At 36.3% G+C, this 24,670-nt stretch overlaps 2 protein-coding genes across 4 annotated transcripts; both read right to left on the reverse strand.

Annotated features, from left to right (window-relative positions):
• Window positions 1-460: 460 nt before the first annotated feature.
• LOC113228570 (serine protease inhibitor 27A-like) lies at window positions 461-4,076 on the reverse strand. The gene is made up of 5 exons (XM_026461925.1): window positions 3,807-4,076; window positions 3,013-3,212; window positions 2,124-2,306; window positions 804-1,017; window positions 461-708 (listed from the first exon to the last, which is right to left on the reverse strand). Exons 1-5 carry the CDS (start codon window positions 3,838-3,840, stop codon window positions 470-472), a joined length of 870 nt encoding a protein of 289 aa, XP_026317710.1. The 5' UTR covers window positions 3,841-4,076; the 3' UTR covers window positions 461-469.
• Window positions 4,077-10,417: 6,341 nt separating this feature from the next.
• LOC113228949 (golgin subfamily A member 5) lies at window positions 10,418-24,500 on the reverse strand. 3 transcript variants are annotated; one of them, XM_026462401.1, is made up of 9 exons: window positions 24,407-24,500; window positions 23,677-24,121; window positions 23,412-23,600; window positions 20,886-21,099; window positions 15,816-16,091; window positions 13,916-14,108; window positions 13,029-13,367; window positions 12,557-12,742; window positions 10,418-11,896 (listed from the first exon to the last, which is right to left on the reverse strand). In XM_026462401.1, exons 2-9 carry the CDS (start codon window positions 24,098-24,100, stop codon window positions 11,783-11,785), a joined length of 1,935 nt encoding a protein of 644 aa, XP_026318186.1. In that variant the 5' UTR covers window positions 24,101-24,121; window positions 24,407-24,500; the 3' UTR covers window positions 10,418-11,782. The 3 variants fall into 3 exon arrangements, with proteins under 3 accessions (XP_026318186.1, XP_026318195.1, XP_026318180.1); XM_026462410.1 differs by lacking the exon at window positions 24,407-24,500 and adding an exon at window positions 24,292-24,310 and having other exon boundaries at window positions 23,439-23,600; XM_026462395.1 differs by lacking the exon at window positions 24,407-24,500 and adding an exon at window positions 24,292-24,310.
• Between the last annotated feature and the right edge of the window lie 170 nt (window positions 24,501-24,670).

Genomic DNA, 24,670 nt, shown 5'->3' on the forward strand with positions numbered 1-24,670 from the left:
CCAAAGTCACGAGCGAAATAAATATAGGCCATACAAATATTTCTCCCAACCCGGGAATCGAACCCCGGACCTCTGCGTGACAGTCCAGCATGTTAACCATAGTTCGACCAAGGAGGCAGTTAATGTACATTTTTCGCGTTTTTTTAAAATAGAACAATAAAGTCAGCATCGGCTGATGTGTAAAAAACCTGCATTAGCCACAACCCTGCCACAAATAGTAATCAGCATACTCAAAAAAAATGTGACGCTTAGCAAAATAACACCGCCCAAGTCATTGGATAAATTTTAAAAGTTTGATGAAGTTTTTAAGCTATTGGAAAACATTTAATTGTATTGGCTATATTATTTTTAATGATATTAGTGTTTTATTTGGAAAGGAGTTGCGTTCAAAAGTATACACCGTTTATTTTTTACTTGAGCGGTATTGTTTGCTAAACGAAGAATTGTCAAAGATGTGTGAAGATTCAAATTACGGTTTCAAAAGATAACAACTTACCAAATACGGCATTCTGACGATCTTTGCATCATATTTCGCAGACTCGGCGTAATAGAACTTGTTCTTAACATTCATGAAAAAGACTGGCTTCTGTAGCGAGTCAGACACGTAAAACGGGCCTTTCTTAGTCGCATTAGGTGCGAATTGATCACGCCACGTGCCTTTGAAGTAAATGGTGTTCAGGACTAGTACCACGATGTTCTGGATGTCATCTAAAGGTAAAATGGAACAATTTTACAGTTAGTGCTACGAATTGGTAGGTATTTTGACGTACTTATGCTGCCTAAGAGTTAATGTAACGATCTACCTTCGTTCACCAAGTTATGTATGTTTCCCTCAGTCTTGTTAGCGACCCAAGCGTTGATGCTCTTCGCGGCCGCAGGAGCGTCGTTGAAGTCTATCTTCTTCAGTTCCGTTTTATAGTACTCCTCAGCAATTGCTGCAAATCTCTGACGCGGTTCCGCATAGTCGTCGATGTAGATTCTATTACCCAAATTCAGGATATACTGCGATGATTTTGTCTGCGAGAAAATATAGTGCTACAAACCCACTGCATAGGTTTTCTTTTAAGAAAAAATATAATTTAATATGAAATATTAATTTTATAGGGAATTGTGTTGTATGTGACAGAAATGAAACACTATTATTTTTTTACGTAAACAAAAGAAAGTACCATTATTCAACGGCGCAAGCGCGACGTTTTAACCTCGGGATCGGTCCAGGCACATTGACCCTTCAAAAAAACGAGAGCGCAGGAATGTGCGTACGGTTCGGCGGAAATAGCCGAAGGTGACGCCGCCACCATTATCACTGCGCACGCGCATCGTCAAGTAACGGCGTTACTTATTTATTTGTTTAAAAGTAACAGCAATACCATTTGTTGTAAATACTTAATAATATTCTAAATAATGTAATCGCTACAATTTCTAAGTACCTAACCAACATCGCTGACACTGGTCGGTTATAGCTTTAAAAGTAGCAATGTACTTTATCATTTCATCCTCTTGTCACTGCTAAGTACAGGACTCTTTTTAAGAGAAAAAAACTTACTAAATACATTTTAATCGTATCCAACTTAGATGGGTTTGTAGACATCAAAGTTTATTAAATGTGCTTAGGACATGAATCAAGCTACTGCGCTGGTCGTTTCGTCATTTGATGCTGAATATTTTTCTAGTGGTGACACGGTTATTTGGTCCCAAGTGTAGTTTTGGAAACAGTTTTACTCTTTTACAATCGACATCAAATTGACACATTATAAACACAGATACATATTTTTCCTCACGGCTTAGCTCTCTTGTAAACAACACAATATGTTCGTACTTACTAACCAACTGTGTTTTTAATTTCGATTTAAAAAATCTATATAATTTACACAAACATGGCGGTAAATCACCGTAGGTAAAATATGTTTTCCTCGTAAGTATGGAAACAAGTTTCTCTGAATAGCGTTAATTTGCTTAGCAGATTTTCCTTAGCTCGTTAAACTAATATTAGGTACACACACCTATAGGTTAAGCCAATTAATAGAAACGCTCACTGGAAACTAAGTAAACTGCAATTTGAATAGATACTATGAAATTGTCGTAAGGACCAAAATTCTGAATAAAGTTTTGTGTATACATACCGTCAAAGAGTCAAGGATAACAGCAAATTTCCTCCTCACGACGAGTCTATCAAGGTCGAAGCCGAGTACGGAGGACAGCTCCGATTGCGTGGTGCTCGTGGCCGCCTCGGTTAGGATAGCCAGCGCCAGCTTTAAGCCCAGTGGGGACAGGAGGAAGTTCTCGCTAGAGCTCGAGGCTAAACGCTGCAACAAACATACACACCTTACCTAATATTAGTCCATGTAGTTACTAACGAGAGTACGAGCTAAAAAGAGGTCTGAATAAATATGCATCAGCGGGGCTAGCACGCTAAGGCGCGACTTGCGTGATAGCGACATAGAAGCGCGACATATTGCTATTATCTATGGGAGTACAGCATTATCTCGCGCTTTATGTCGCTCTCGCGCCAGTCGCGCCTTATCGTGCTAGCCTACTGCGGTAATGGACATAAAACCTAGATTGTTAACGGGGTAACAGGTAGGGCAAGCCAGACTTTGAAAATCTTTAAATGCGGCATTACTTACTTTTATAAATAAAATAATGCCTCCATGAAGCAAAATATCCTATCTACAGTATTTGTAGCGTAACTGTGGGCATGAGACAGCCTGTATACGTTCTATATCCACTAGTATTTTACTACTGTGTATGGTGTAATACGGAAATACCAAATTATTAACATAGGTGAGCTACAAATACTTATCGCCAAAAAGTTAGTAACCGCAATACTACTTTGTACCTTAGAACCTTCGATCATATATACTATATATATGTATAATATATACCAGTACAAATGATCGAAGTTTAGAACATGTCATTTTTATATAACATTTCGTTTTAAAAATTAACGCTGGGACACCAATTCCCGGCCCAGAGGAGTGCGAAAAGTTACAATGATACCTACTAATTTACCTTAGTCAACATAAAGTCGAATTTATCGTAGTCCGCTTTGGCAGGCATGTGTTTATCATCTGAATCCCAATAATCAGGGTCGACCAAGTTGCCATTGCTGGGAGTAACAGCTAATGCCTGTCCTGCTGGAGGGGGGTTCCCAAACACGTTTTGCAGTGTTGCAGAATCTATAGAATTGTTCGCTGACAACGCCAAAGGAACTGCAAAAAAGACATGTTAATTTGCATGTTAATTTGTCATTTCACATATTCGGTATGACATATATTCATAGGCACAACCTACTTACAAATAAATCACATATTTTTTTCTTCCTAAGTACTTCAAAATTTACATGGCCACCGTTGAAAATTTATAATTCTTCGGTTACCGTCTTTTTTATAAATAGGACGTGACGTGGCGACAAAGTGCGTTACGTAATAAATCTTTCTAACGCTCTATTATATTCTGGTGGACAGATATGTGAACAAACATAACATTTAAATCGTAAATAAGTGTTTGGTACGAGACGCGTTAATGTTATTGTCGACCTCAGATAGCCGGCGGTCATTATGTACAATCCAGTGGACGTGGCTAAAATAAACAATCATCTAACGAACATTCCAAATTCTAATAGAACTTGTTTCTTACCTATGTGATAATAAGAATAACCTATATACATTTGCTAGATCACCCTTACCCATACTTAAAACACGTGATAACCTCGTCCTAAATCTACCTACAAATTATAACATAGATACTATTACGTTAACTCTAAAACCCAAAAGTTAAAACCGCATAATAAAGCACATACTTACCAATAAAAAGAATTAAACACAGACTCGAAGACATTTCGGCTCGTAAAATAAGGAAAAACAACGAAGTAAAAACCTTTAGTTCAAGGTAAATCAGAGACCTGGACTTGGTTGGGGAGGAATATTTTGATTCAAACCAGTCTGAACAACGATTGATTAATTTCTAGGAGATTATGAACAATAGTATATTTTGTATTAAATATACTGACTTATTAAAGGCATTTTAGTTCGTTTAAAATATTGATAAATAATAATACGTGTGAAGAAGTCAGCGGCTTATATACCACTAAATGTCAACGTGCTATGTGTACCGAAGATGGCTCGGCCGCCAGAGTCGCTTTTAGCGAAATGGAGGGCCACATTTTTGGACACAACTCCCCGAAGAACTCTTTTACCGGAGTGTGACGAAAGTTCGTCAATAATGAATAAACAAAAAAGATAGTTGGTATTTCTTATTTTTGTTTGTAAACGCAAGTTTGATGAGAGGTAACTCAGTAAAAAATTATGTTCGTATATGAAAACACTTCACAAAAATGCGCTATAAAATTTTGAGTTCGGATACCCTACTTAGGTATACCTTATAAAATGACATTTTAAAAATAGTAAATAAATGCAAAAAGATTTTTGGCAATGGTGACTACGTTTCAGTACACTAACAGCAACATTGTGCTTAATAGAAATTAAGGACTTGGTAACGGTCGCTGTCCAGTGGCTCGAGAGGCCCTGGCTTCCGAAAGATAGCTCTGTTGGTAGCTTGACCGGTTTATCAACCGGTCGTCATCATACCGACATTTGTGCTTACGCGTAGATACCTTTCAGAAACATTTGAACTGAGTTCAAACGATAAGTGTCTAGTTTTAGCTAATATGTTTTAATCAATTTGGAACCTGTCGACTAATTAAACATTATCGCACTAAGTTTTTTTTATAATGTCAAGTGACTGGGCGAACTAGTCGTGCGCCTGATGGTAAGCTACACTGTCCATAACAGTTGCAGTGCCACTCGGTGCTTTACATCGCAAAGATTTGAGGGGCACTGCCACTGCGCCCGTCACCCAGAGACGTAAATTGACAAGTCATGTGCCTGTAATTTCACCTCACAATTGTAAAATCCGTACGCCAACGTGGTAGTATATGATCTAATAATCTGAAAAATGAATGAAGGTCTTCTATCCGTACCTAACAATATTAAAAATATGGGTTCACAAAGTTTGTGACCTTTTTGTACGAAGTATAGAATGTTGAAAATTTATACGACTAAAACGTTTTGTTTTCACATCTCAGTACTGTTTTATCGCAGAATAGACTTAATAGATTAAATTTCGGAACCTGTTCAAAAATTACCTAACAACATTTTTTAAAACAGGTAAGCAATTATTTTAATTGTTAAATAACTATGACGTGACGTAGTAGGAAACCGTAAGACCGCAATCGTGAGACCCTATTTTTACGCGTACTTCGAAATAAAAATCATCTCAAATAGCACTTATTGTAAACATCTTGCAGGAGTTCCCCGTGTTCTGTTTATGAAGTAAATAATATAATGATACCTACTGAAAGTATTATTGAAAGTATTTCAAGATTAGTTCCTATCTAAAAGTATTTCGAAGCAGAGATACTTCGTAAGAATATTACGTCTTTAAGGATCGTATTCTAGAACTCTACTCAATGCTCAAGTCAGGATTTGAGTATGGTTTAAAGCACTCGAAATCATACTCAAGTCCCTGCCATTAGAGTCGTATTTCCAGTGCTTGAAATCATACTCAAATCCTGACTTGAGCATTGAGTAGAGTTCTGGAATACGACCCTTAGGGCCGTATTCTAGAACTCTACTCAATGCTCAAGTCAGGATTGCAATTGAAACACAAGCACTGGAAATACGACCCTAATGGCAGGAACTTGAGCATTGAGTAGAGTTCTAGAATACGACCCTTAGAAATGTAATCTAATTGTCACTAAGTCGTCTGTGGTGTCTGTCCAGTAAGTATGTTTGTTCCCGCGTACAGTCACAACTATCTACATATAAAGAAGTCGCTATTAAGCCGTTTCGCTAAGCTAGTTAAGCTATTCATACGTAAACTACTCTAGTACCTACTTATACTCGTCTATGTCGTAGACCCGGCCGAGCGGACGTAGAGTGCGGTCGCACGGGCGCAGACGGGGTTGTTCACATCGGAGGTATGAAGTGTTACCTTCACGTTCTCGGAGTCGTTCGGCTGTCGACGCGATCTTTCGAGCGTCGTCGTCTGTCGCCGCCGTGCAGCCTTCACCGGAACTTCACAGAAAGGTAATTCCTTGCCGACCTTTGTCGCGTCGCGTCTTCTTCGCTTATAGCATCTATATATATCGCAAATAAGGTTATCCTGGTAAATGGCGTTTGTGTGGCGACTCTGTCTTTCAAAATTAATACTAATGGTGATATACATTAACTAAGGGTGATATCTTCATCACGTTACTTTTTAACAAATCTTTAATTTGGTGAGCACACTACCCGTATACTCCGCAAGAATGATTGTCTTGTTTTTTTTTAAAAACAGAAGCAGTAAAAAGTAGGTACCTATAACTGCGGTCGCAGCACCTCGCAACGACTTCTAACGACGAAATACAGTGCAGCGTGCGGGCGACTAGCGGCGAAATACTACCGGCGATCGACGAGCTTAGCAAATCTCTGAAGAATTATCATACCTACAGGGAAAATGGATATAGTATCAGAACTTTTTTTGTTGGAAATTCCGTTTTACGAGTCCGTGCCATAAGAAGAAGGAGATTTAATATTCATCCAATTAATATTCTTGCGGTCTATTTTTGGAGAATTTTATTACATGTATCCTGATCTCAGAATGAAAATAATTACATTTGATTACATCTTAGATACCATTACACCAATCTTGGAAGAAAAGCTAAAGACAAAAAAATACAGTCGAATTGAGAGCCTCATCCTTTTTATGACGTGGTTAAAAAATGACCAATCAATGTTTGAAGAAAATCGATTTAAAGTGTTTCTAGGCAAGTTTAGCAACTACTGATTTTTTCTTCAATCTACTGTTTTTTTAGTGCAATTTTTTCAGATTTGACCTGGCAAGACTGGTCGCAAGCGACGTGTGACGTCTGATCGCTGCAAGTCTCGCGACCAACGCTGCACGAAGTCATTTAATTCTACGTGTTAAAACAAGTCGCAGCGAGTCGGTGCGACCGCAGTCGCGAAATATCGCCGGCACGCTGCACGAGCCCTATGGTGTTTCGGTGAAAACACAACTAAAGATACCTACATGTATTTTGTCTTTATTGTCTTCACAAACTTTTATAGGTAGTCCCCCAGCAGGACAAGGGTCTTTTTTAAAGAGAGGTGTTTTAAAACATAGTCCACCATATACGCTACACTACAATATATAATTAAAATGGAAAAACACGTTGTGTAAATATGTCTCTCCTATAAATATTATTTACAAAACTGGAAGCGACCACCGTATGATAAGAGGCATATTGAATCTTAATATTAGGCTTGAGGTCTCGACTGATGAAGTCAACGCTCCGTCCATTACCGATCCAAATTCAAAACCCCTACAGCTTTCAACTGGAACTCCAGAATCGTTTCGATTATCTAGAAAGCACTTTGGTTTTTTGGTTTGGTGTATTGCAACTACGGGTTCTTGGAAATTATCTGTACGGTAGGAACAGAACCAAAATAACTATCTGACCTTCCTCTTGAGCTCATGAAGGAAAGGCGTGAAATAATTCTGCAGTCATCCGTTGATGCTTTTGCATATCATCATCTCAATAGGTACAGTCCCTGAAATGTGACTTGCGTCGATTTAATACCGAACGTATATTAAGAAGAGCAAAACAGGGGCTTTTAGTTGTTTACAAGGGATCTGTTTATTGAGCCGAGTCAACTAGCAAAACTGAGGACTGAAGATGGCAGAATAGTCACATCCAAACCTGAGCTTCGAGTCGAGAATTTCTTTTGAAATTTATACCTACACGTCAATAGGGAAACCCGTAAATGTAGCTAACGCTCCGAGAGCTGCTTTGACCCGCCGCTATACCAGATCCCCGGGCGAAGGCTGTGCGAGAATAGTATGGTTCTTAAACGTCTTAAAAACTACATACAAAGGTGCTGACGCAATTACAGCCGAACTTCTGAAGGCGGATGGAAAACAGGTCATTAAGGCCCTTCAGAAGTTATTCAATTCCGTCTTACACAAGAGACATTCGCCGCAGGCATAGAGCAGAAGCGTGGTGGTGCTTTCCTTCAAAAATGCCCTAAAATATTGCCTAAAATATTGAAGAACTACAGACCGATCTCAAAGCCATGTTCATAAACTGTTTTCCAGAATCATTACAAACCGTCTCGCACACAGATTTAATGACTTCCTGCCGCCAAAACAAACCGGTTTCCGAAAAGGTGTTAGTACGGTGGACATATTATATACACTAAGGCAGATTATACAGAAGAACGACCTCTTCACTAGGCTATCACCGCTTACATGTCACAAATACAAAATATACGTTTGACAACAATATAATTTCGAAGAGGGTTAGGTTAGATTACATTCGTATTTTAACGACGACGACTTAAATCCGTTTGCTTATACTAATTTGTCTTTGTATTCTAAGCTTAGAGGATGGAAAAAATATTCTAAGACACATACAACATGTTGACATTTGTCAATACTCTTTTTCCTCCTATATTAAAGACGGCACCGCCAGGACCTTAGAGGATGGAAAAAAGCCAGGACCTTTGTAAAACAATTTTTTTTATGACATACATATACCGGCTTTCAAAATTACGAGAATAGGAAATACCAGTACGGGTTTGCTTATTCTTGTAACATGTTTATCGTGATTGTGACACGTAAAAAACCTTAGTATAAATATATCATTTTCAGAGGTAGAATAAGAAACTCAAGGGTTTATTTTACACATGGATAATTATTGTTGTTTGAAGTGTACCCAGAAGCTGACTGAACTTGTTGAACGGGATTGAACCCATTGAAAGTTTAGTAAGCTCCATCCAAAGGTTTCTATGGGTCGTATTCCAGAACTCTACTCAATACTCAAGTCAGGACTTGAGTATTGCAGTGAGCACTGAAAATCATACTTAAGTCTTGCCATTAGGGTCGTATTTCCAGTGCTTGAAATCATACTCAAGTCTACTCAAATCCTGACTTGAGCATTGAGTAGAGTTCTGGAATACGACTTTAGGACATCTATCTTTGAATATTTACGTACTAACCGCTTGATTCCAAGACTTGTAAGTTGGTCAGAATATACTTTCTGTGCATTTTGTAACACTGCACGTAATTTGTCTTCATAGCCGAAGCGTAAGGTATAAAGTGTTATAATATTATGTGGTTGAGTAATGTTTATATAAAAAAAGCATACATATTTTAACAAAATTGTAAATGGCAAAGGTAAAATCAAAACAATATCAAGATTTACAGTAAAATTTATTACTTAGCCCACATTTCCCACAAACGTCAAAAAAATTATTATTGCACCATTGACCTATAGGTCAATGTATTGCACATTCGCAATACATTACAAAAGTTTTTTGACGTGCACCAACATACGTATATAAATTTGGTTCCATTGCATAATACAAATTAAATATACTAATACTAATTTTATGTACAACAATAAGATATAAATTTAAAATCGTGACTTACGGACTATCCACACCCACCAGGGCCGTGCCCGGGACGTGGACGGGGCGTGCTAGTTTGTATGAACTGCGGGCCCGTCCCGGCGCCGGCCAGGACACGGACATGTGTGAACGAGTCCATACAAAATACACGCAACGATATTTTTTTGAGCCCCTAACGGAGTTCGGTTCGTCCACGTCCCGGGCACGGCCCGGATATGTGTAGATAGACCTTTATTCTCACTAAATGTTAAAAGATCACATTACTATTGCTTTAGATTAAGTATGGGATACATGTGCAACAAAAAGCTCCGACCCTAATTCAGCTGGTAATCGGACTAAATAACACTACCAAAAAATCATTTCTCCACATTTTGTCCTGTGACAAAGCGTCGTAACTACCATTACGCAAATTTTCCGTCTGACACTTCACAACTTGGGCTCGTGTTAATCTCGTCCTAACAATGAGTTATATTCATATGCAGTGTTATTTGTAAAATACAACATCAAAAGTGTCTACGGATTAACGTATTTGTTTAAATATTTTATTACTTAGGTACTAAAACGTGCTTGATCCCTAGACACTTTTGATGTGTATACTTAACAACCTCGCAGTACCATCTAACTACCGTCATAAAAAACTTTTGTTTGACTTTTAATAATTTATCAGAATTTAATTTAGTACAAAATAAAAATATTGAAATAGACTGCTCTATAATAAACGACGATAAGTCTGTACGGTATCAAAAGAATGCGCTACCGTAAATACCAGTACGTTGAAAAACGCATGACGGGGAAGAAATGACGGGGCGAAGGGTGACGCGATGGGGGATGACGGGATGGGGAATGACGGGACGAGGGTCGTCGGGGAGGTTTGTAAAAAGTCATAGAACAAAACGTCGCCTTACTTTCTCAAACTCACATCTTAAAGCACAAAGACTGAATGGACAAAAAATGGATTGTATATACAAATTTTGCAGGCTGATTTCACATCAAATTTCCTTCATATTCACACACTGGCTTTTACCTATTCTAAAAGTAATGCATCCAAATTAACACCCTTGATAAGAAATTTAAAGTAAATAAAAAGATTTGCCATCTCCTGGATAATCACAGTTTATAAGATACGAGTTTGAGAAAGTAAGTCATGCAAAAGTTGTTGTTATGATGTTAGTAATATAGCAACGCAAGGTTGTTAGTATTTTATAAATGAGCCGATACATGAAAAAGTAACCGACTAGAGAAGAATAACCATTTACACATGCTTTATAAAGCTGCGTAAGATCGTACGTTAATACGAACGTTACGAAAACAATTAAAATACGGCATCAGTAAGAGGCATAATTCGCGCGGAAGATAATATTATATACCAATACAATAACCAGCTCAAATATAGTCGGAAGTTTTTAGTTAGACTTATACGCCATGTAAGTGACGTTCACTTTGGTGCTATTAAAGCCATATAATATTCTCGTTACACCGATTCACGTTACGCTGAATAGTGAATAGTGAGTCTTGTTCCACCTTATTACTATCGTTGCACTGCTTTAGTAATACCAGAGAACAAAAAAGTAACTAGAACGGACACTCTCCGCCCCTCCCTATCTTTAGATACCGCACCACACCCCGCACATTGACTAATCGGCAATAAGGCTGTCGGCGAGCCGTTTTCGCGCTAAGACGACTGTGATATTTGAATATAGTTTTCATTTATTCATTATGAAACTGGTACTTTAATATAACATCATTTCATGTTACTATTTACAATAGTTGTGAACTGTGCTATGTAGACCTGTTTATCGTCATCTAAACGGGATAAAGAGAGGAGTTTCTTTCGTTTTCCGAAAGATGAAAAAAAAACTAGTAAAAAACACTTGTTTAAGACACATTCAGTTATTGTTTTCTTTATTTATATAGTGCAGAGTAATACATAATACAGATTTATTATATCAATATCATGAGACGCCATAACTTCGTGAGCTAGTAGACAAGGGTTCTCGAATTTTCAATTTCAAGTCGTAAATAAATTGTTATTTACCAATACAAGAAAAAAATACGGATAGCACTGCTGCTGATTTTTACCAGTCACGACGTAATGGGAAAAGTTATGCGTAGTGATAAACGTTCTGCATAACGTGAGCAGGGCTCGCGTGCATAATTCCTTCAAGTATACAAATGGAACGCGATTAGAACGGGATTTTATATATCCGCGTCGAAAAATACCGTCCTCTGAGCCTACGTCATATTATGGGGCACTAATACGACGTACCTTCGTATTGTGATGTCGTTACAGTGTCCGTCTACCTTTGCCTTAAAAAGAGGAATAAACTTAGACATTAGTTAATAGCACCCCCTAAAGGGTAGGTCTTACTCTTATAGTAAGTATGTGGCTTATTGACATCGGGCGTAGTAGACAGAAGTACCGTGAGTACTAAAAAATGCAGGCTCACCTGAAACAATGAGTGATTTATACGAATTATAACAAAATTATATCGTACCCACGAACAATATGAAACAAAAGGCCGTTTGACACTTAAAATCGCACCCCACATGGAAGAATGGCGTAAGTGGAGTTACGTCTAAAACGTTAATTGCTCCAATAGATATAGAAAAATGTAACCCATATCCTCTCAAATTCTTGTAACTCTATCGACTAAAATTGTAGATAGAGTTACAGGAATTGGAGAGGATGTGCGTTATATTTTCTGTATCTGATGGAGCAATAAACATTTTTGACGTAACTCGCTGTTATTCCATTCTTCCATGAGGGGTGCGAAATATAAAAGAAATTGTTTTAGGGTGCATACAGATCTGACGAATGCGCCGCGAACGCACTGCATGTGCGCTTATTTGTTTACGCAAGTGAGAAATGTAACTACATACCCTGTTATATAGGTATAAACTTGTTTGTTCATCAAAGAAGTATGAGGCTAAGGGTTCTATTCAAACAAAAGCTATACATCATCTACTTAAAGAAGATATTGAAAAGAAAACTACTTATTCGGACCCAAATCGCGTACATCTGTTTTTTTTTTTCAAACAAATCAACGCAAAGCTCACAAAATAAGCAAATTTTGGGCGTCAGATAAAAACAACGCAACGATCCTCACCAAATATGCAATGAAGAAGACTCTCAATAAAGGAAACCGACGCATGATGACCCCCATCCTCTTGCTTAGCTTCACCCAAGTGGGGTCTACTGCAGCGGTTGAGCGTGACCGATGACCATGGTGGTCTTGTAACTGCACTACACTGTGCTGTGTTCGCAAAGCGTCTTCTTCTTTCTTGCATTTCGACTGTAATAGAAAACTTAATGTTCATTTATTCAAATATCACATTAATTTGCGTCGTAATAATTTTATTTTAAAATTTTGTGCTAGGATATTCTGAGAAATGGCAGTAGTATTTATGGTATACTAAATGTTTAAAAATTGTTAAGTGTTTCAGAAACAGTCTGAAGCCCGAAGGCGACGTAGCAAAAAGCATGAAAAAATGACTATGCCCGAAGATAGAACAAGTATCTGTATAATAAATAAATAGAACAAGTAATATCAATATAAATTATCTTTTGATTGGCTTTACCTGTAGCTGCTTCAACTGTATCTTCACGCAATTGTTTTCAGCCAGCAGCGAATCTATCTTGCTTTGCCTCTGAACTAGTTTCTGGGACAAGTAATAGATCTTTTCATTGTGTTCGCTGTCATGCATGCAGGTAGCGTCGTTGCTGACGTCGCTAGAGACGTCCTGGCCGCAGTCGTAGTCAGCGACGTTAAGCGCGCCCGACACCATCAAGTTGATCGAGTTTGACTTGCTCGTAGACGAGCTGTCACGTATCTGCCTTAGCTCATTGTCCTTCTCGCGCAGCGCACTGCGAAGACTGGCGATCGTTTGACCTGACTCGATTTGCAAGCATTTTAATTCCTGAAAACAATTAACTTATATTGAATAAGCAAGAATATTGAAAATGCTAAGCTCAATACACACACAATGCACTTAATGTAATAGGGTTCGATACTGAAATGTCTTAACAAAATCCTCGTTGCTCATCCCTAGGACGCATTTATTCGACACGAATTTCATCGCGCTCACCCGGCGCGGCAACCGCGTGCGTCTAACTGTCATGGCAAAATACGCTCTATTTATTTAGCTTTTACGTTTTGACTTAAATGGGCGGCTTGAATTTTGTCTACTTGAGTTTGGTTGTATTATTCAGAGGAATTTAAATATTGTTGCCTAGTAAATCAAATTCAGATTCGCCATTAATGTACATGAAGGCATGGCAGCGCATGGGCGCTTACTTTACTAAGTCAGCAGAACCTTTACTATTTTATTAGTCCCATTATTAGCTCTGTTTCTAAAAAAGATGAATGCAAGTTTCTAAAGTACGTATAAGGAATAATTTTCAAAAAAAATACCTAGAAACAACGACATATTTGATTTTCTCACCACGACTTTTGTCACTTTCGTACCTTAGCTAACCCGTTGCATTGTGCTTCAACCCTGGTGCGCGCCGATCTTTCATCCTTAAGGGCATCACGTAAAGCCACCACCACTCGTTCCGCGTTATTGTGCCTTGACTCCAGGTTTTCCACGTACTGCTTCAAGTCTTGGTACTCGCCGCGGACTCGCGCTACCGCTTCTGATAATACATCTCGCTCTTGACTGAAACACGTATAATTAAGTATTTATAGTGACTAATACAAATAACTTTATTTAAAAAAACCGATCCCTAAAAGTTCGTGGAATTACCATCTATTTGACAAGTTTTCACAAGACAGTCCAAATCGTATGAGGAAACCGAAGATCTACCAGAATACTTGCTTTAAAAACACCACTCTCTTACTCTATGGCAACAGGTTAAAACACACGCACACGCCATGCACACCCACACTCACACGCGCGCACACACACACACACACACACACACACTCATGCACACACACTAACACACACATCTGCTTTAAGATTCAAATTATATTTAAAATTAGAAGTTATAAACGTTGAAAATTGTTAAAAAATTGTTTGTTTTGACGTTGTTTGGAAATGAAAAAATTAAACACTGAATTAAGTGTAACTTAAAAATGTTAAATGTGCATTTATATTATTATTATTATTTATAGCTATGGAAGAGCGGTGCCTCCTGCCACAGGCTTGATTAGTTCAATAGCAGGTACAATCCACTGCAAAGTAAAGTTAATAGTATTACTGAAATACACATTTTATTTTATTTTTTGTTCATTTTTTTAGTTTTATTGAAATCGATGACCGGAAAATGCGCGTAACTGGTTTCATCCCCAAGTTTGCCATCCTTAGTGCTGGAATACTTTTTTCAAATTTAAATCGGACGACCAATACTGAGGGTATCCTCTTTCCAAAAAAAAAAGAATCATAAAAATCGGTTCACAAATTCGGAGTAATCGCGTAACATACACAAAAAAACTATCGAATTGTCGAATTGAAAACCTCCTCTTTTTTTAAATCGGTTAAAAAATAAAGCCCATCGCACATGACAGTTCCCTTGTTTTATAGCAACACTCACCCCAGACCCAACACACACTTGCTACCTGCCGTAATAACACATGCGACGCATATAAGTGTGTAATAGAGTTCAGCATGTTATGTGTCATTTATTCGAGTTCCAAAACCAGATCACAAATTAAGAATTAATAAGAATTAGAAACAGCTTACAAACCAGAATTCTAAATTAGGTACTAATTGGTGTTATCATTGACCAAAAATCATAATTCACAAATCATTAATCTAATTAATCATTAAACAATGTAAGTCTAGTTTCGCTATATCCGCCAAACAATAAGCATACAATTACAAATCGAATATATTAAAGTAAACCCAAAGGCAGAGTACTAGGTATATTGTAAAATATAAGACACAAAGTAAGATTTGTGTCGAAACGGACATAATACACAGACACCAAATAATAAGAAAAGTCTCTGGACAATCCTAGCTTATGTTACATTGCACCTATTGTTGCACCTATAGTTGTGTAATATTTACATTCTTATTTAATTGTCGTAGTATGTTTACTTATATTGTATTCTTGTAATTATTATGACCCCTTAATTGTTCTCCATTACTAATTATTTTAATTTTATTGTATGTTGTTATATATTATTAGTTATTATTAAGGTTGCCAACTGAAAATCAGCGCGGAGTATACCGTGCTCCGCATATGCTGACCTATTCGGCGGGGCATGCAGAGTAGTTTTTTTGTTAAGCCTAATTTTTTACTCTGTATTTCTCTTTTTTCTTCATGTTACTGCCTTCATCGAATAAATAATTTTTCTATCCTATTATGTTCTATTCTATTCTATAAAAGGGCAGAAGGATATTAAATCCTTACGTACTTACTTAACACTTTCAATTTTATCCATCAAAACCTTGGTATCTTCGTTGAACTGTATACCGTGTTTCATAGACTTAATCTCCTTATCCTTCGCCGCCAGCATGCTTTTCACTCTGTGCTTGTACCCTTCCCATTCCTTCTCTAACCGTTTACATTCATCATTGGATTTCAGCAAATCGCTTTGCAACACGTTTATTGCGGAATGTGCGTGTCGCAAGTCGTTCTCAAGTTTTGTGTAACAAGATTCTTTTTCCTTTGATTTCTCATTAAGAAGCCTAGCTCTGGAAAAAAATAAAACTGTTTAAAATAAAAAAAAAATGCGTTTTAATCGTTCAAGCAATGGAAATGTAAAAAATAAAAAATAATTCTGTAAAACGTGGATTTCAGAATTCTCTCATGTTTTAGGATAAATTCAATGAATTCCGAATCAGGCTTCAAGTTAATAATCATAACATTTCGATTTAATAAAAAGGCATAATCAAATAAAATCACTCAGCGGAAATTCTCAGAATGTGAACAATTAGACTTTCCTACCTGTTTACCGGACTATAAACTATGTAAAAAAAAACATAATTATGGATGAATCGGTACAAAAATTGATTACTTAATTTTTTGCACCGATTTTATGTACCTAATAGATATACTACTAATAATTTTACTGTACTGGACACCAGACCCTCGTTCAATTCAATCCAATTTTAGGTCGTATTTGTTACTATTTTTCCTTTCGGTTTTTTCTCCCATCCCTTTAACTTTTTATATTCACTTTGGTGTACAAGTAGACCAGTGTCATTAAAAACATTGCTGCTGATTATTTCACTTCGTGGTCTGGTCTTCACGAAGGTTAAGACCGAAAGGACACGATCAATTTTTTTTTAAAGTAGCTACATACATAGGGTACTGGCCACGAAGAATAATGTAAGCAATTAAAACCTATCGATTACACGGCACCATTTTTTGACAATTACCAATTGCATTATTAAGATTTTCATCTATTTAACGCCGGGGCACCAGACTAGCACTCCCTAGCCTTATTTTAAATTATGGGAAATTAGTAGACGGATACATGTGTATACTTGATATAGGACAGTATGTGCATTGCCATGCCAGTGCGGTTACCACTCACGAACGCGTACTTACCACTCGTTGGTTGCTCGTTTACCTAACGGTGTTACCTCGTCGCTGCGAGCACCAAGATTAAGGGTCGTATTCTAGAACTCTACTCAATGCTCAAGTCAGGACTTGAGTATGATTCAAAGCACTAGAAATCATACTCAAGTCCTTGCCATTAGGGTCGTCTGTATTCAGTGCTTGAAATCATACTCAAGGCTGCTCAAATCCTGACTTGAGTGTTGAGTACAGTCCTGGAATACGACCCTAAATGTTTAATTTAGGCTAACAATTATTCCTCTATAAAAAAAACCTCAACAAAGACTATGTGCGACAGCATTAATAGCAGTACTATTTCGAAAAGGAATTCAGTGAAGTGGGTCTGGTGATCAAGCGTTAAATAGACTATAACCTTTAACATTAACGAATAAAGAGGATAGTCTTCGCAGACCGCGCATTTTGGCGCCATCAATATTTCTTAATATTGTTGTTGTCGCGCTTCTGGGAAATATAGCATACGTTTGGAATACTTAGTGTTGGAACCATTCATTTCCTGTGGTCCCACTGCGTAGTTCTACTTGTAGTGGCCAAGGGCATTGTTTTTGTCCGTGGCTCTACCAGTAGGACTACGGGCAAGAAATGATTATATTGTATGGGCGTTGGACCTACTGATCGGGTAGTACAGTCACTGTCAACATTAATAATGTTACTGGATTTGAGCTAACTACAATTGTTCTCTAGGATGATCCCTGTGACAGTGCATAAAAAATCGCAAGATATAATCTTGTAATAACGTGCACAGTAAATGTATTTTATAAATTATTTTTGTAAGTATCGCTTTTAAGTGAAAATATTGTATGGTGCGTGCAGTCGCTGAAGGGCGCGCAGCTGGCTTTAAAACCCAACTTCATATCTACTTTGAATGGCGACTGACCAGGTCAGCTAACTCGGTCGAGGGTGAAATAAGACTATAAATTATAAGTATTCCAGTTACCAGGGTTGGCCTACCCCAAGCCATCCTCGCCTGCACGCAGTGCACACAGCGAAAGGGGCTCTGGCCACGCTTTAAACAAAGTATTTCCAAGGAGGGTTGACGGCAGGAAGGCGGCCGGTCATAATACACCATACCAACTCCGCTTACAACGCATATTCTCGTAAGTCGTCTCTAAGTCGTTGTAAAATGAAGGTATTTGTTGTAAAGTGACGTAGTGAATGTATCTATTGTTCTTAAGCATTTTACAAAATTTTGATTTCGAAGCCAAATTAAAACACAATATTAAAAACCAAACAAGATCGCGTGTTGATTAAGAACGACGCATTTATAATTTTAGTTCAGATGGGACTAATAAATTCCGAAATTTCTGTAGGACATGCTTTGGACAAGCTGAGTTAAATAAAATCGGACGCCATTTTTTTCACAATGAGCTTTCTTTTGAAAAATGTTGAAAATGTCTCCTATAAACAATTTTTTCATAAATTCACAAATTTTACTGTTCAATATTTTGTAACGGTAACCCAAATAGTCTAGCTAATGATCACAATGCGGAAAAAAAAACCTAATGGCTATAGTTTTATCATAAAAAAATAATTGTGTTTTAATATTTTCTTGAAATTGTTAACGAAAATCATTTTAAGGCAAACCAAAAAAATATAATCACCATGTTAACTTATTACAAAAGTTGGCGCAACTAATCTTCTTCCTTTTCTTATCCTGTGCTCGGTGGGGTCAGCACAACACGTATTTCATGCGAATACGCGTTGTAAACTGATTTGACATGGTATTTCATGACCGGCCGCCTGTCTGCCGTTAATCCTCCTTGGGAATACTCTGTTTAAAGTGTGGCCTGAACCCCTTTCGCTATGTGCAGGGTGCATCACGTGGCGGCGAGGTTGGCCTGGGGCCCTGGTTACTGGAATACTTAGAACTTAGTCTTATGTGAAATAACCTAGACCCAATTAGCTGACCTGGTCAGTCGCCATTCCAAAGTAGATATGAAGTTGGGTTTTAAAGCCAGCTGGGGCGCTCTTCAGTGACTGCACGCATCATGTAATATTTTCACTTAAAAGCGATACTTACAAAATTAATTTATAGAATACATTAAACTGTGCACGTTATTGCAAGATTATATCTTGCGATTTTTATGCACTGTCACAGAGATCATCTTAGAGAACAATTGTAGCTAGCTCAGACCAGTACCATTATTAATATTGACGATGACTGTACTACCCGATCCGTAGGTCCGATGCCCATACAATATTATCGTTACTTGCCCGTAGTTACTGGTAGAACCCCGGACAAAAACATTGCCCTTGGTACTACTAGTAAGACTACGCAGTAGGACCACGGGCAACGAATCGTTGGTTGACAAGTACCAAATTAAGTTTCTTCAGATAAAGAAATCTGTATTATTTCTTAGGTCATAGTTATTTTTTTTTTAATTTATACCAAATCTAAAATTTTATTACACAATTGTATTGAATAATTTGCATACAGATGGGCTCTCTTTGATTAAAGATTACGACTTTTCGAGCATGTGTAATTATGAAACTAAATGATTGAACGAGAAACTGGCAAATTAAGACCTAAGACATACATACAATTCTAGATAAGTGTCATTTACAAAATGTCAATCTTTGGTTTTTCTCTGACACAGGCCGGTCTCACTTAGAATAGAGTGCATTTTCGTTACTGATTACCACTTGTTTCAATGGTGAAGGAAACCAATGTGAGGAAACTTACATGTAGGAAATGTTCAGTAACAGTTGATTTTAAAATTAACAGAATATTAGTTTTAAGTCATGCAACTTTCGCTCGTCCTCGTCCTTCACTGGCAATTCATTCTTGGTTCTATTGTAATCAATAAAATGGAACATAAAGCTTTTAGAGCATTTATTCATCTTTTTTAGGAATGTTACAGCCGTGATAAAATACAACTGCAATGACAGATAGGCCTATATAAGAAATAACAATAAAGCACAACACCAAATACATCTTCTTTACACAAGTGCTGGGGTTACTGCAAGAGAAAAATTTGGAAATCACTATTTTTTTAATATACATCGCAGAGAAAACATTTAATACATCAGAGAATTTATGTCTTAATTTCACTGAATGTGTAGGAAAATAGTGAAACGAAACCTACTTTATCAGAATCTAGCCTGCGATAATGATAACCATACATACGCATTTGCGATACAATTTAAAGGTTCCAAAATCGCATGGCGTGATACGCAAAAATACAATAAAAATGTCAATACAATATCGCGCCAGCCCAGCATATAAAATAAAAATATTGTATAATGTTACAAATTTTCATGAAACACAGCAGGAAAATCTCTGTTGTGACAAGCGCATATTGTTAATGTAGCTTAAAAAAATCTACTTATTATTTGTCGCTGTTACTAACAAAATGTATAGATTGTCCAAAATTACTTGGCCTGTCAGTTATAAGTCCCACGCAATGATAATTACGATAGATAAGGGCTAAATTATTATAGGATTTCCTAGAAAAACCACAATGGATCAGAACTCAATTAGTACACTGTATGTATATTAGTGAAAGACACCACATCCATCCAGCTCAAATTACATACCTATTAAAGGTATCATGAATATTTAAATATAAATAGAAAAATTATTAGAGATACCCACTGTTTAAATTTTAATTTCAACTTAAGACATAAGATCTGCAGAAATAATCCAACTGCAAACAGTCAGTGTATAACCATACTATGGAAAAATTTACAGTTTTATGAATTTGAGGCGATCAATGATCAGATTATATCTGCATAACAACTTCCTATTATTATAATTACAAGGATGTCACTATTTGCGCATGTAATAACGTCATTATCGTTAATCAATGAAATGAGAATGATAAAATACATAAATTACTTATGTACATAAATTTGCACTTAAGACGGAAATTCTTAATAAAAAAAAATTAAAATACTTGTATACATACAATTCTTCTAGATCCACGTTTCGTTCTTTCAATTTAGTCACCTCCATCTCAAGTTCTCGTTTGAGATCCTTGTATTTAGCGATTTCGACATTTGTGAGATTATTAATCTGTATTTTCAAATTTTCAATATGTGCGCTGAGGGTCTCTTTGTCCACATTAGTTTTATGGATTGTAACTTCACATGATTCTAATTTCGTATTGGTTTTTAAAAGCTCTGAAATCAAACACATGCATTATAATTCCTATTTTTACTACATAAAGTGTTGTAAAAAAAATTGAAACCTTGTCATATGACATTTTACACCTTAAACTATGGAAACCAAAGGACATAAATGTTGACATATATAAATCAGACGTTGTATGTATATGATGCATCTCGACATTGAAAACATAAACATGTTATTGTCTTTGTCTAACACTACTGCGTGACGTCGGAAGCCAAAAGAGATAGCATTACATTGGTCTGTGCCAAACACGGGAATCGAAAATACGTTATGTCACCTTAAATGCTAACTGTGTTCATTTCGCAGTACATGAAGTACATGATGCGGTTGTCAAAAACTACATCAAATGTCAAAACAAATGTTTTTCCAAGTGTTTTATTGAATTATTTGCATGGATAGTAATAAAATGAATAAAAATATTGACAGTGAAAACAATTAGGTATTAATAAAAATGCGTCGCTGCATTAAGGGATGTGGCATTAGCAAAAGCGAAAATCAACCGAATGTAACATTGCACAGGGATGGTTATTTTTCTGGCTATAAATCACACAATAGACCAAATATCTCATGTAATTAGACTTATTTAAGTAGTTTATTCATAAAGCTTGCCAAATTTTGATTTGATTACTTCAGATTGCCTACTTTGTATATTTTGATGATTGTTGTTAATTATTGTTTTGTGATAGTGTTGTTCTTATAAGCGTACATATTATAGATATTCTGTTATTAAAACAATTCGATAAGTGGTTTTTATTGTTTTATTATTTTTTTTTTTATGATTTTTACTATTTCAAATTTACATACAAATGAAAGGCAAAAAAGAATGGTTGAAAATCATGACTAACGATTATAAACATTCGATCAAAGGCCATCTTCATTTATTCATTTCATTTTGAAGAGTCAAATTTTAACAGAACTTTGAATGTAACTAGATTACATGATAATGCAATTCCATCATTAGGTTTATTGGTAAATAATTTTATATTTAATTTAGATTCAACAAGACTCATTTACTAGGCATTCTCAGTTCCTGAAAACAAAATTATCCCCTGGTTTCCGATTTTTTGTTGATTACAATAAACTAAAGAAACAAAAAAAAACAGTTTGAACATTTAAGCCATACATTTGCATGTTGATAATGACTTATCGACAGATTATGGTACAACACTTAAGAAAGCCACCATTTATAGCGTTAAATATTTGTTTAAGTAAGCACTTCATTCTGTAGTTAAGGCAGCTATCTTTTCCTTTATTTTTTTCCATCCCCTAAAAGTAAAACAAAAAAAAAAACTCCCAACCTGACATACCCTGGCCTTTTATATGTCAATCTGACAAAGCCAATATTTTGATTTTGTATGTAACAAAAGAGTACACGACATAGTCATTTCAGAATACAAAAATAACATATGAACTTTAAAGAAACTGTGTCTTTAAGTGCAGAAAAAATGTCAATAGTTTTAATAAGTTCACTGCTATCTCTAAAGATCCAAAAATATAATCGTAAATTTATTTCATAGATTCCCAAACTTTTTGGCTCTTTAAAATAGATATTTTTTAAACTTAACATTATTATAAATAAAATTATATATATCATCTGTTTAAAGGTAAAACCATATAAGTGACATTTTCCACAAAAGGCCTCCATGACCGAACGGTTACTAAGCCAGACTTCCACGCAGTGGTCCCACGTTAGATTCCCGGGCCGGGAGAAATATTAGTATAGCTTATATTTATTTCTATCGTGAGTTTGAATGTAATTTATTGTTGTCTATGTGTGTGACCATGGTACCCGCGACACAGGGTTTCCTATATGTTGAATGTGTGCATTATTATTATTATTATTACATATACCAGTCTGCAAGTAAAAGTAGATTATGGTAGTAACTATTAAATAATCTGTGATTATGGTGGGTATATTACATATATCCACACTGTTAGAATATAATATCTGCAAGCAATACTTAAGTTCTTACTACAGTATTGTTTGCAAGTATTTTTTATTTAGTTTTAGCAGGACCATTATTTTAGATGTCTAAGGCTATCTTATCTGTTATTGAACATAATAAATAGATAATGAAACTATTTTTCCGGATTTAAATCGCTTGGGTCCACTTGGGTTACATGTAAACATTTGTACTCGCTCCACTAACCATTTTATAGCAATTTTATTATTGATTACTCTACTTTTTTTTTACATAATGGTAAGTCAACCTTACTACACGCCACTAACTAGAAAATTGAATTCTTCAAGATTTAATAATAAGTTTGAAAGAGTAATAATTTGTTTAAAAAACTATTATACCTTCACTACTGCTAACTACATTCTCACCATCCTCTGTTTTCCGGAGCCTTTCCAGTAATTCTCCTAATTCCCTGTTGGTTACATTGAGTTCATTCTTAAGCATGGCATTTTCTACTTCTAAATTTTCCAATTTAATTGAGAATGAGTCTTCGGTGGTGACAGCATCAAGGTCATTTGGCAGACTAAATCCTGTTAATTAATAAAATGTAACTATAAACAATAAAATATACATTAGCTACGAGAAAGTGAACAATAAAAATCTTACGTCTCTTTGAAGGTTTATACCCATAATTCTCTCTATAACTGTCTCCGTCCTTCACATCGCCCACCAATGTTCTAGGACAATTGTGGAGATTAAATTGCGTTTTTCTTGTCTGTGGCGGTGAGCCATTTCTAGTAAAGCATCTTGAGTTTGTGTGACTTTGTGAATTCGGTGGAAATGTTGGAGATAAATTCTTCGTTGGTACATAGCTAGCTCTCACATCTACCGACAACTTCTTAGGCGAACGAGCTATTGGCTGCTTTCTCGTCGATTGATTCCACGGTCGATCTGGACGAGAAGCGTATTCGTTGCGATCCTTTTTTTGTGATTTAGTCACACTATGGTTACGCAGAACCACGCCGGTTTGTTCGTCTAAGTTATTGAGAAGATGTTCCGCCTTGCCAGCGAGATCCGCGAACCACGACATTGAAATAAATTTACGTTTTGCCTGAAATAATTAAACAATAATATCTCTATGTTGTACTGTCAAACTTCAGAAGGCATTTATGTATGCAATGAACATAATTTATATTGCTCAATAAATTATACTGTGCGGGACGCAACAGCGACTTTACAATACCCCTGTTAAAATAATAATAATGAAAAATAAATGCATACCAAACATAGAGAAAAAGTAGGCAGTAATCATTTCATAATTTTATATCAAAGTTGAAAAACCCTATTTTTTTTATAAATGCACTTGACTGTGTACACGTAAACAATACACACTCACTTAGCAGTTCTGACAATACTGAAATAAAAAGACAGCGAAGTGAGGTTCCTTTCAAATGGAACAGTTTAAATCAATATCGTTTATATGACAAAGATTTTACACCATTTTTCCGGAATGTTTGCAATATTTCCGAAATATAGTTTATCTGTATAGTATGGATAGTATTAAAACAAGAGTAAAAATATATAAAATATTATGTATAATCCATTTTTCAATTTCCCTCTTTTCTCAGCAATGTTGGTGTACCCGAATATCAGCAGTCAG

This window comes from Hyposmocoma kahamanoa, unplaced genomic scaffold, assembly GCF_003589595.1.
Source record: "Hyposmocoma kahamanoa isolate Upper Pololo Valley unplaced genomic scaffold, ASM358959v1 100021, whole genome shotgun sequence".
NCBI classification, from domain to species: Eukaryota; Metazoa; Arthropoda; class Insecta; order Lepidoptera; family Cosmopterigidae; genus Hyposmocoma; species Hyposmocoma kahamanoa.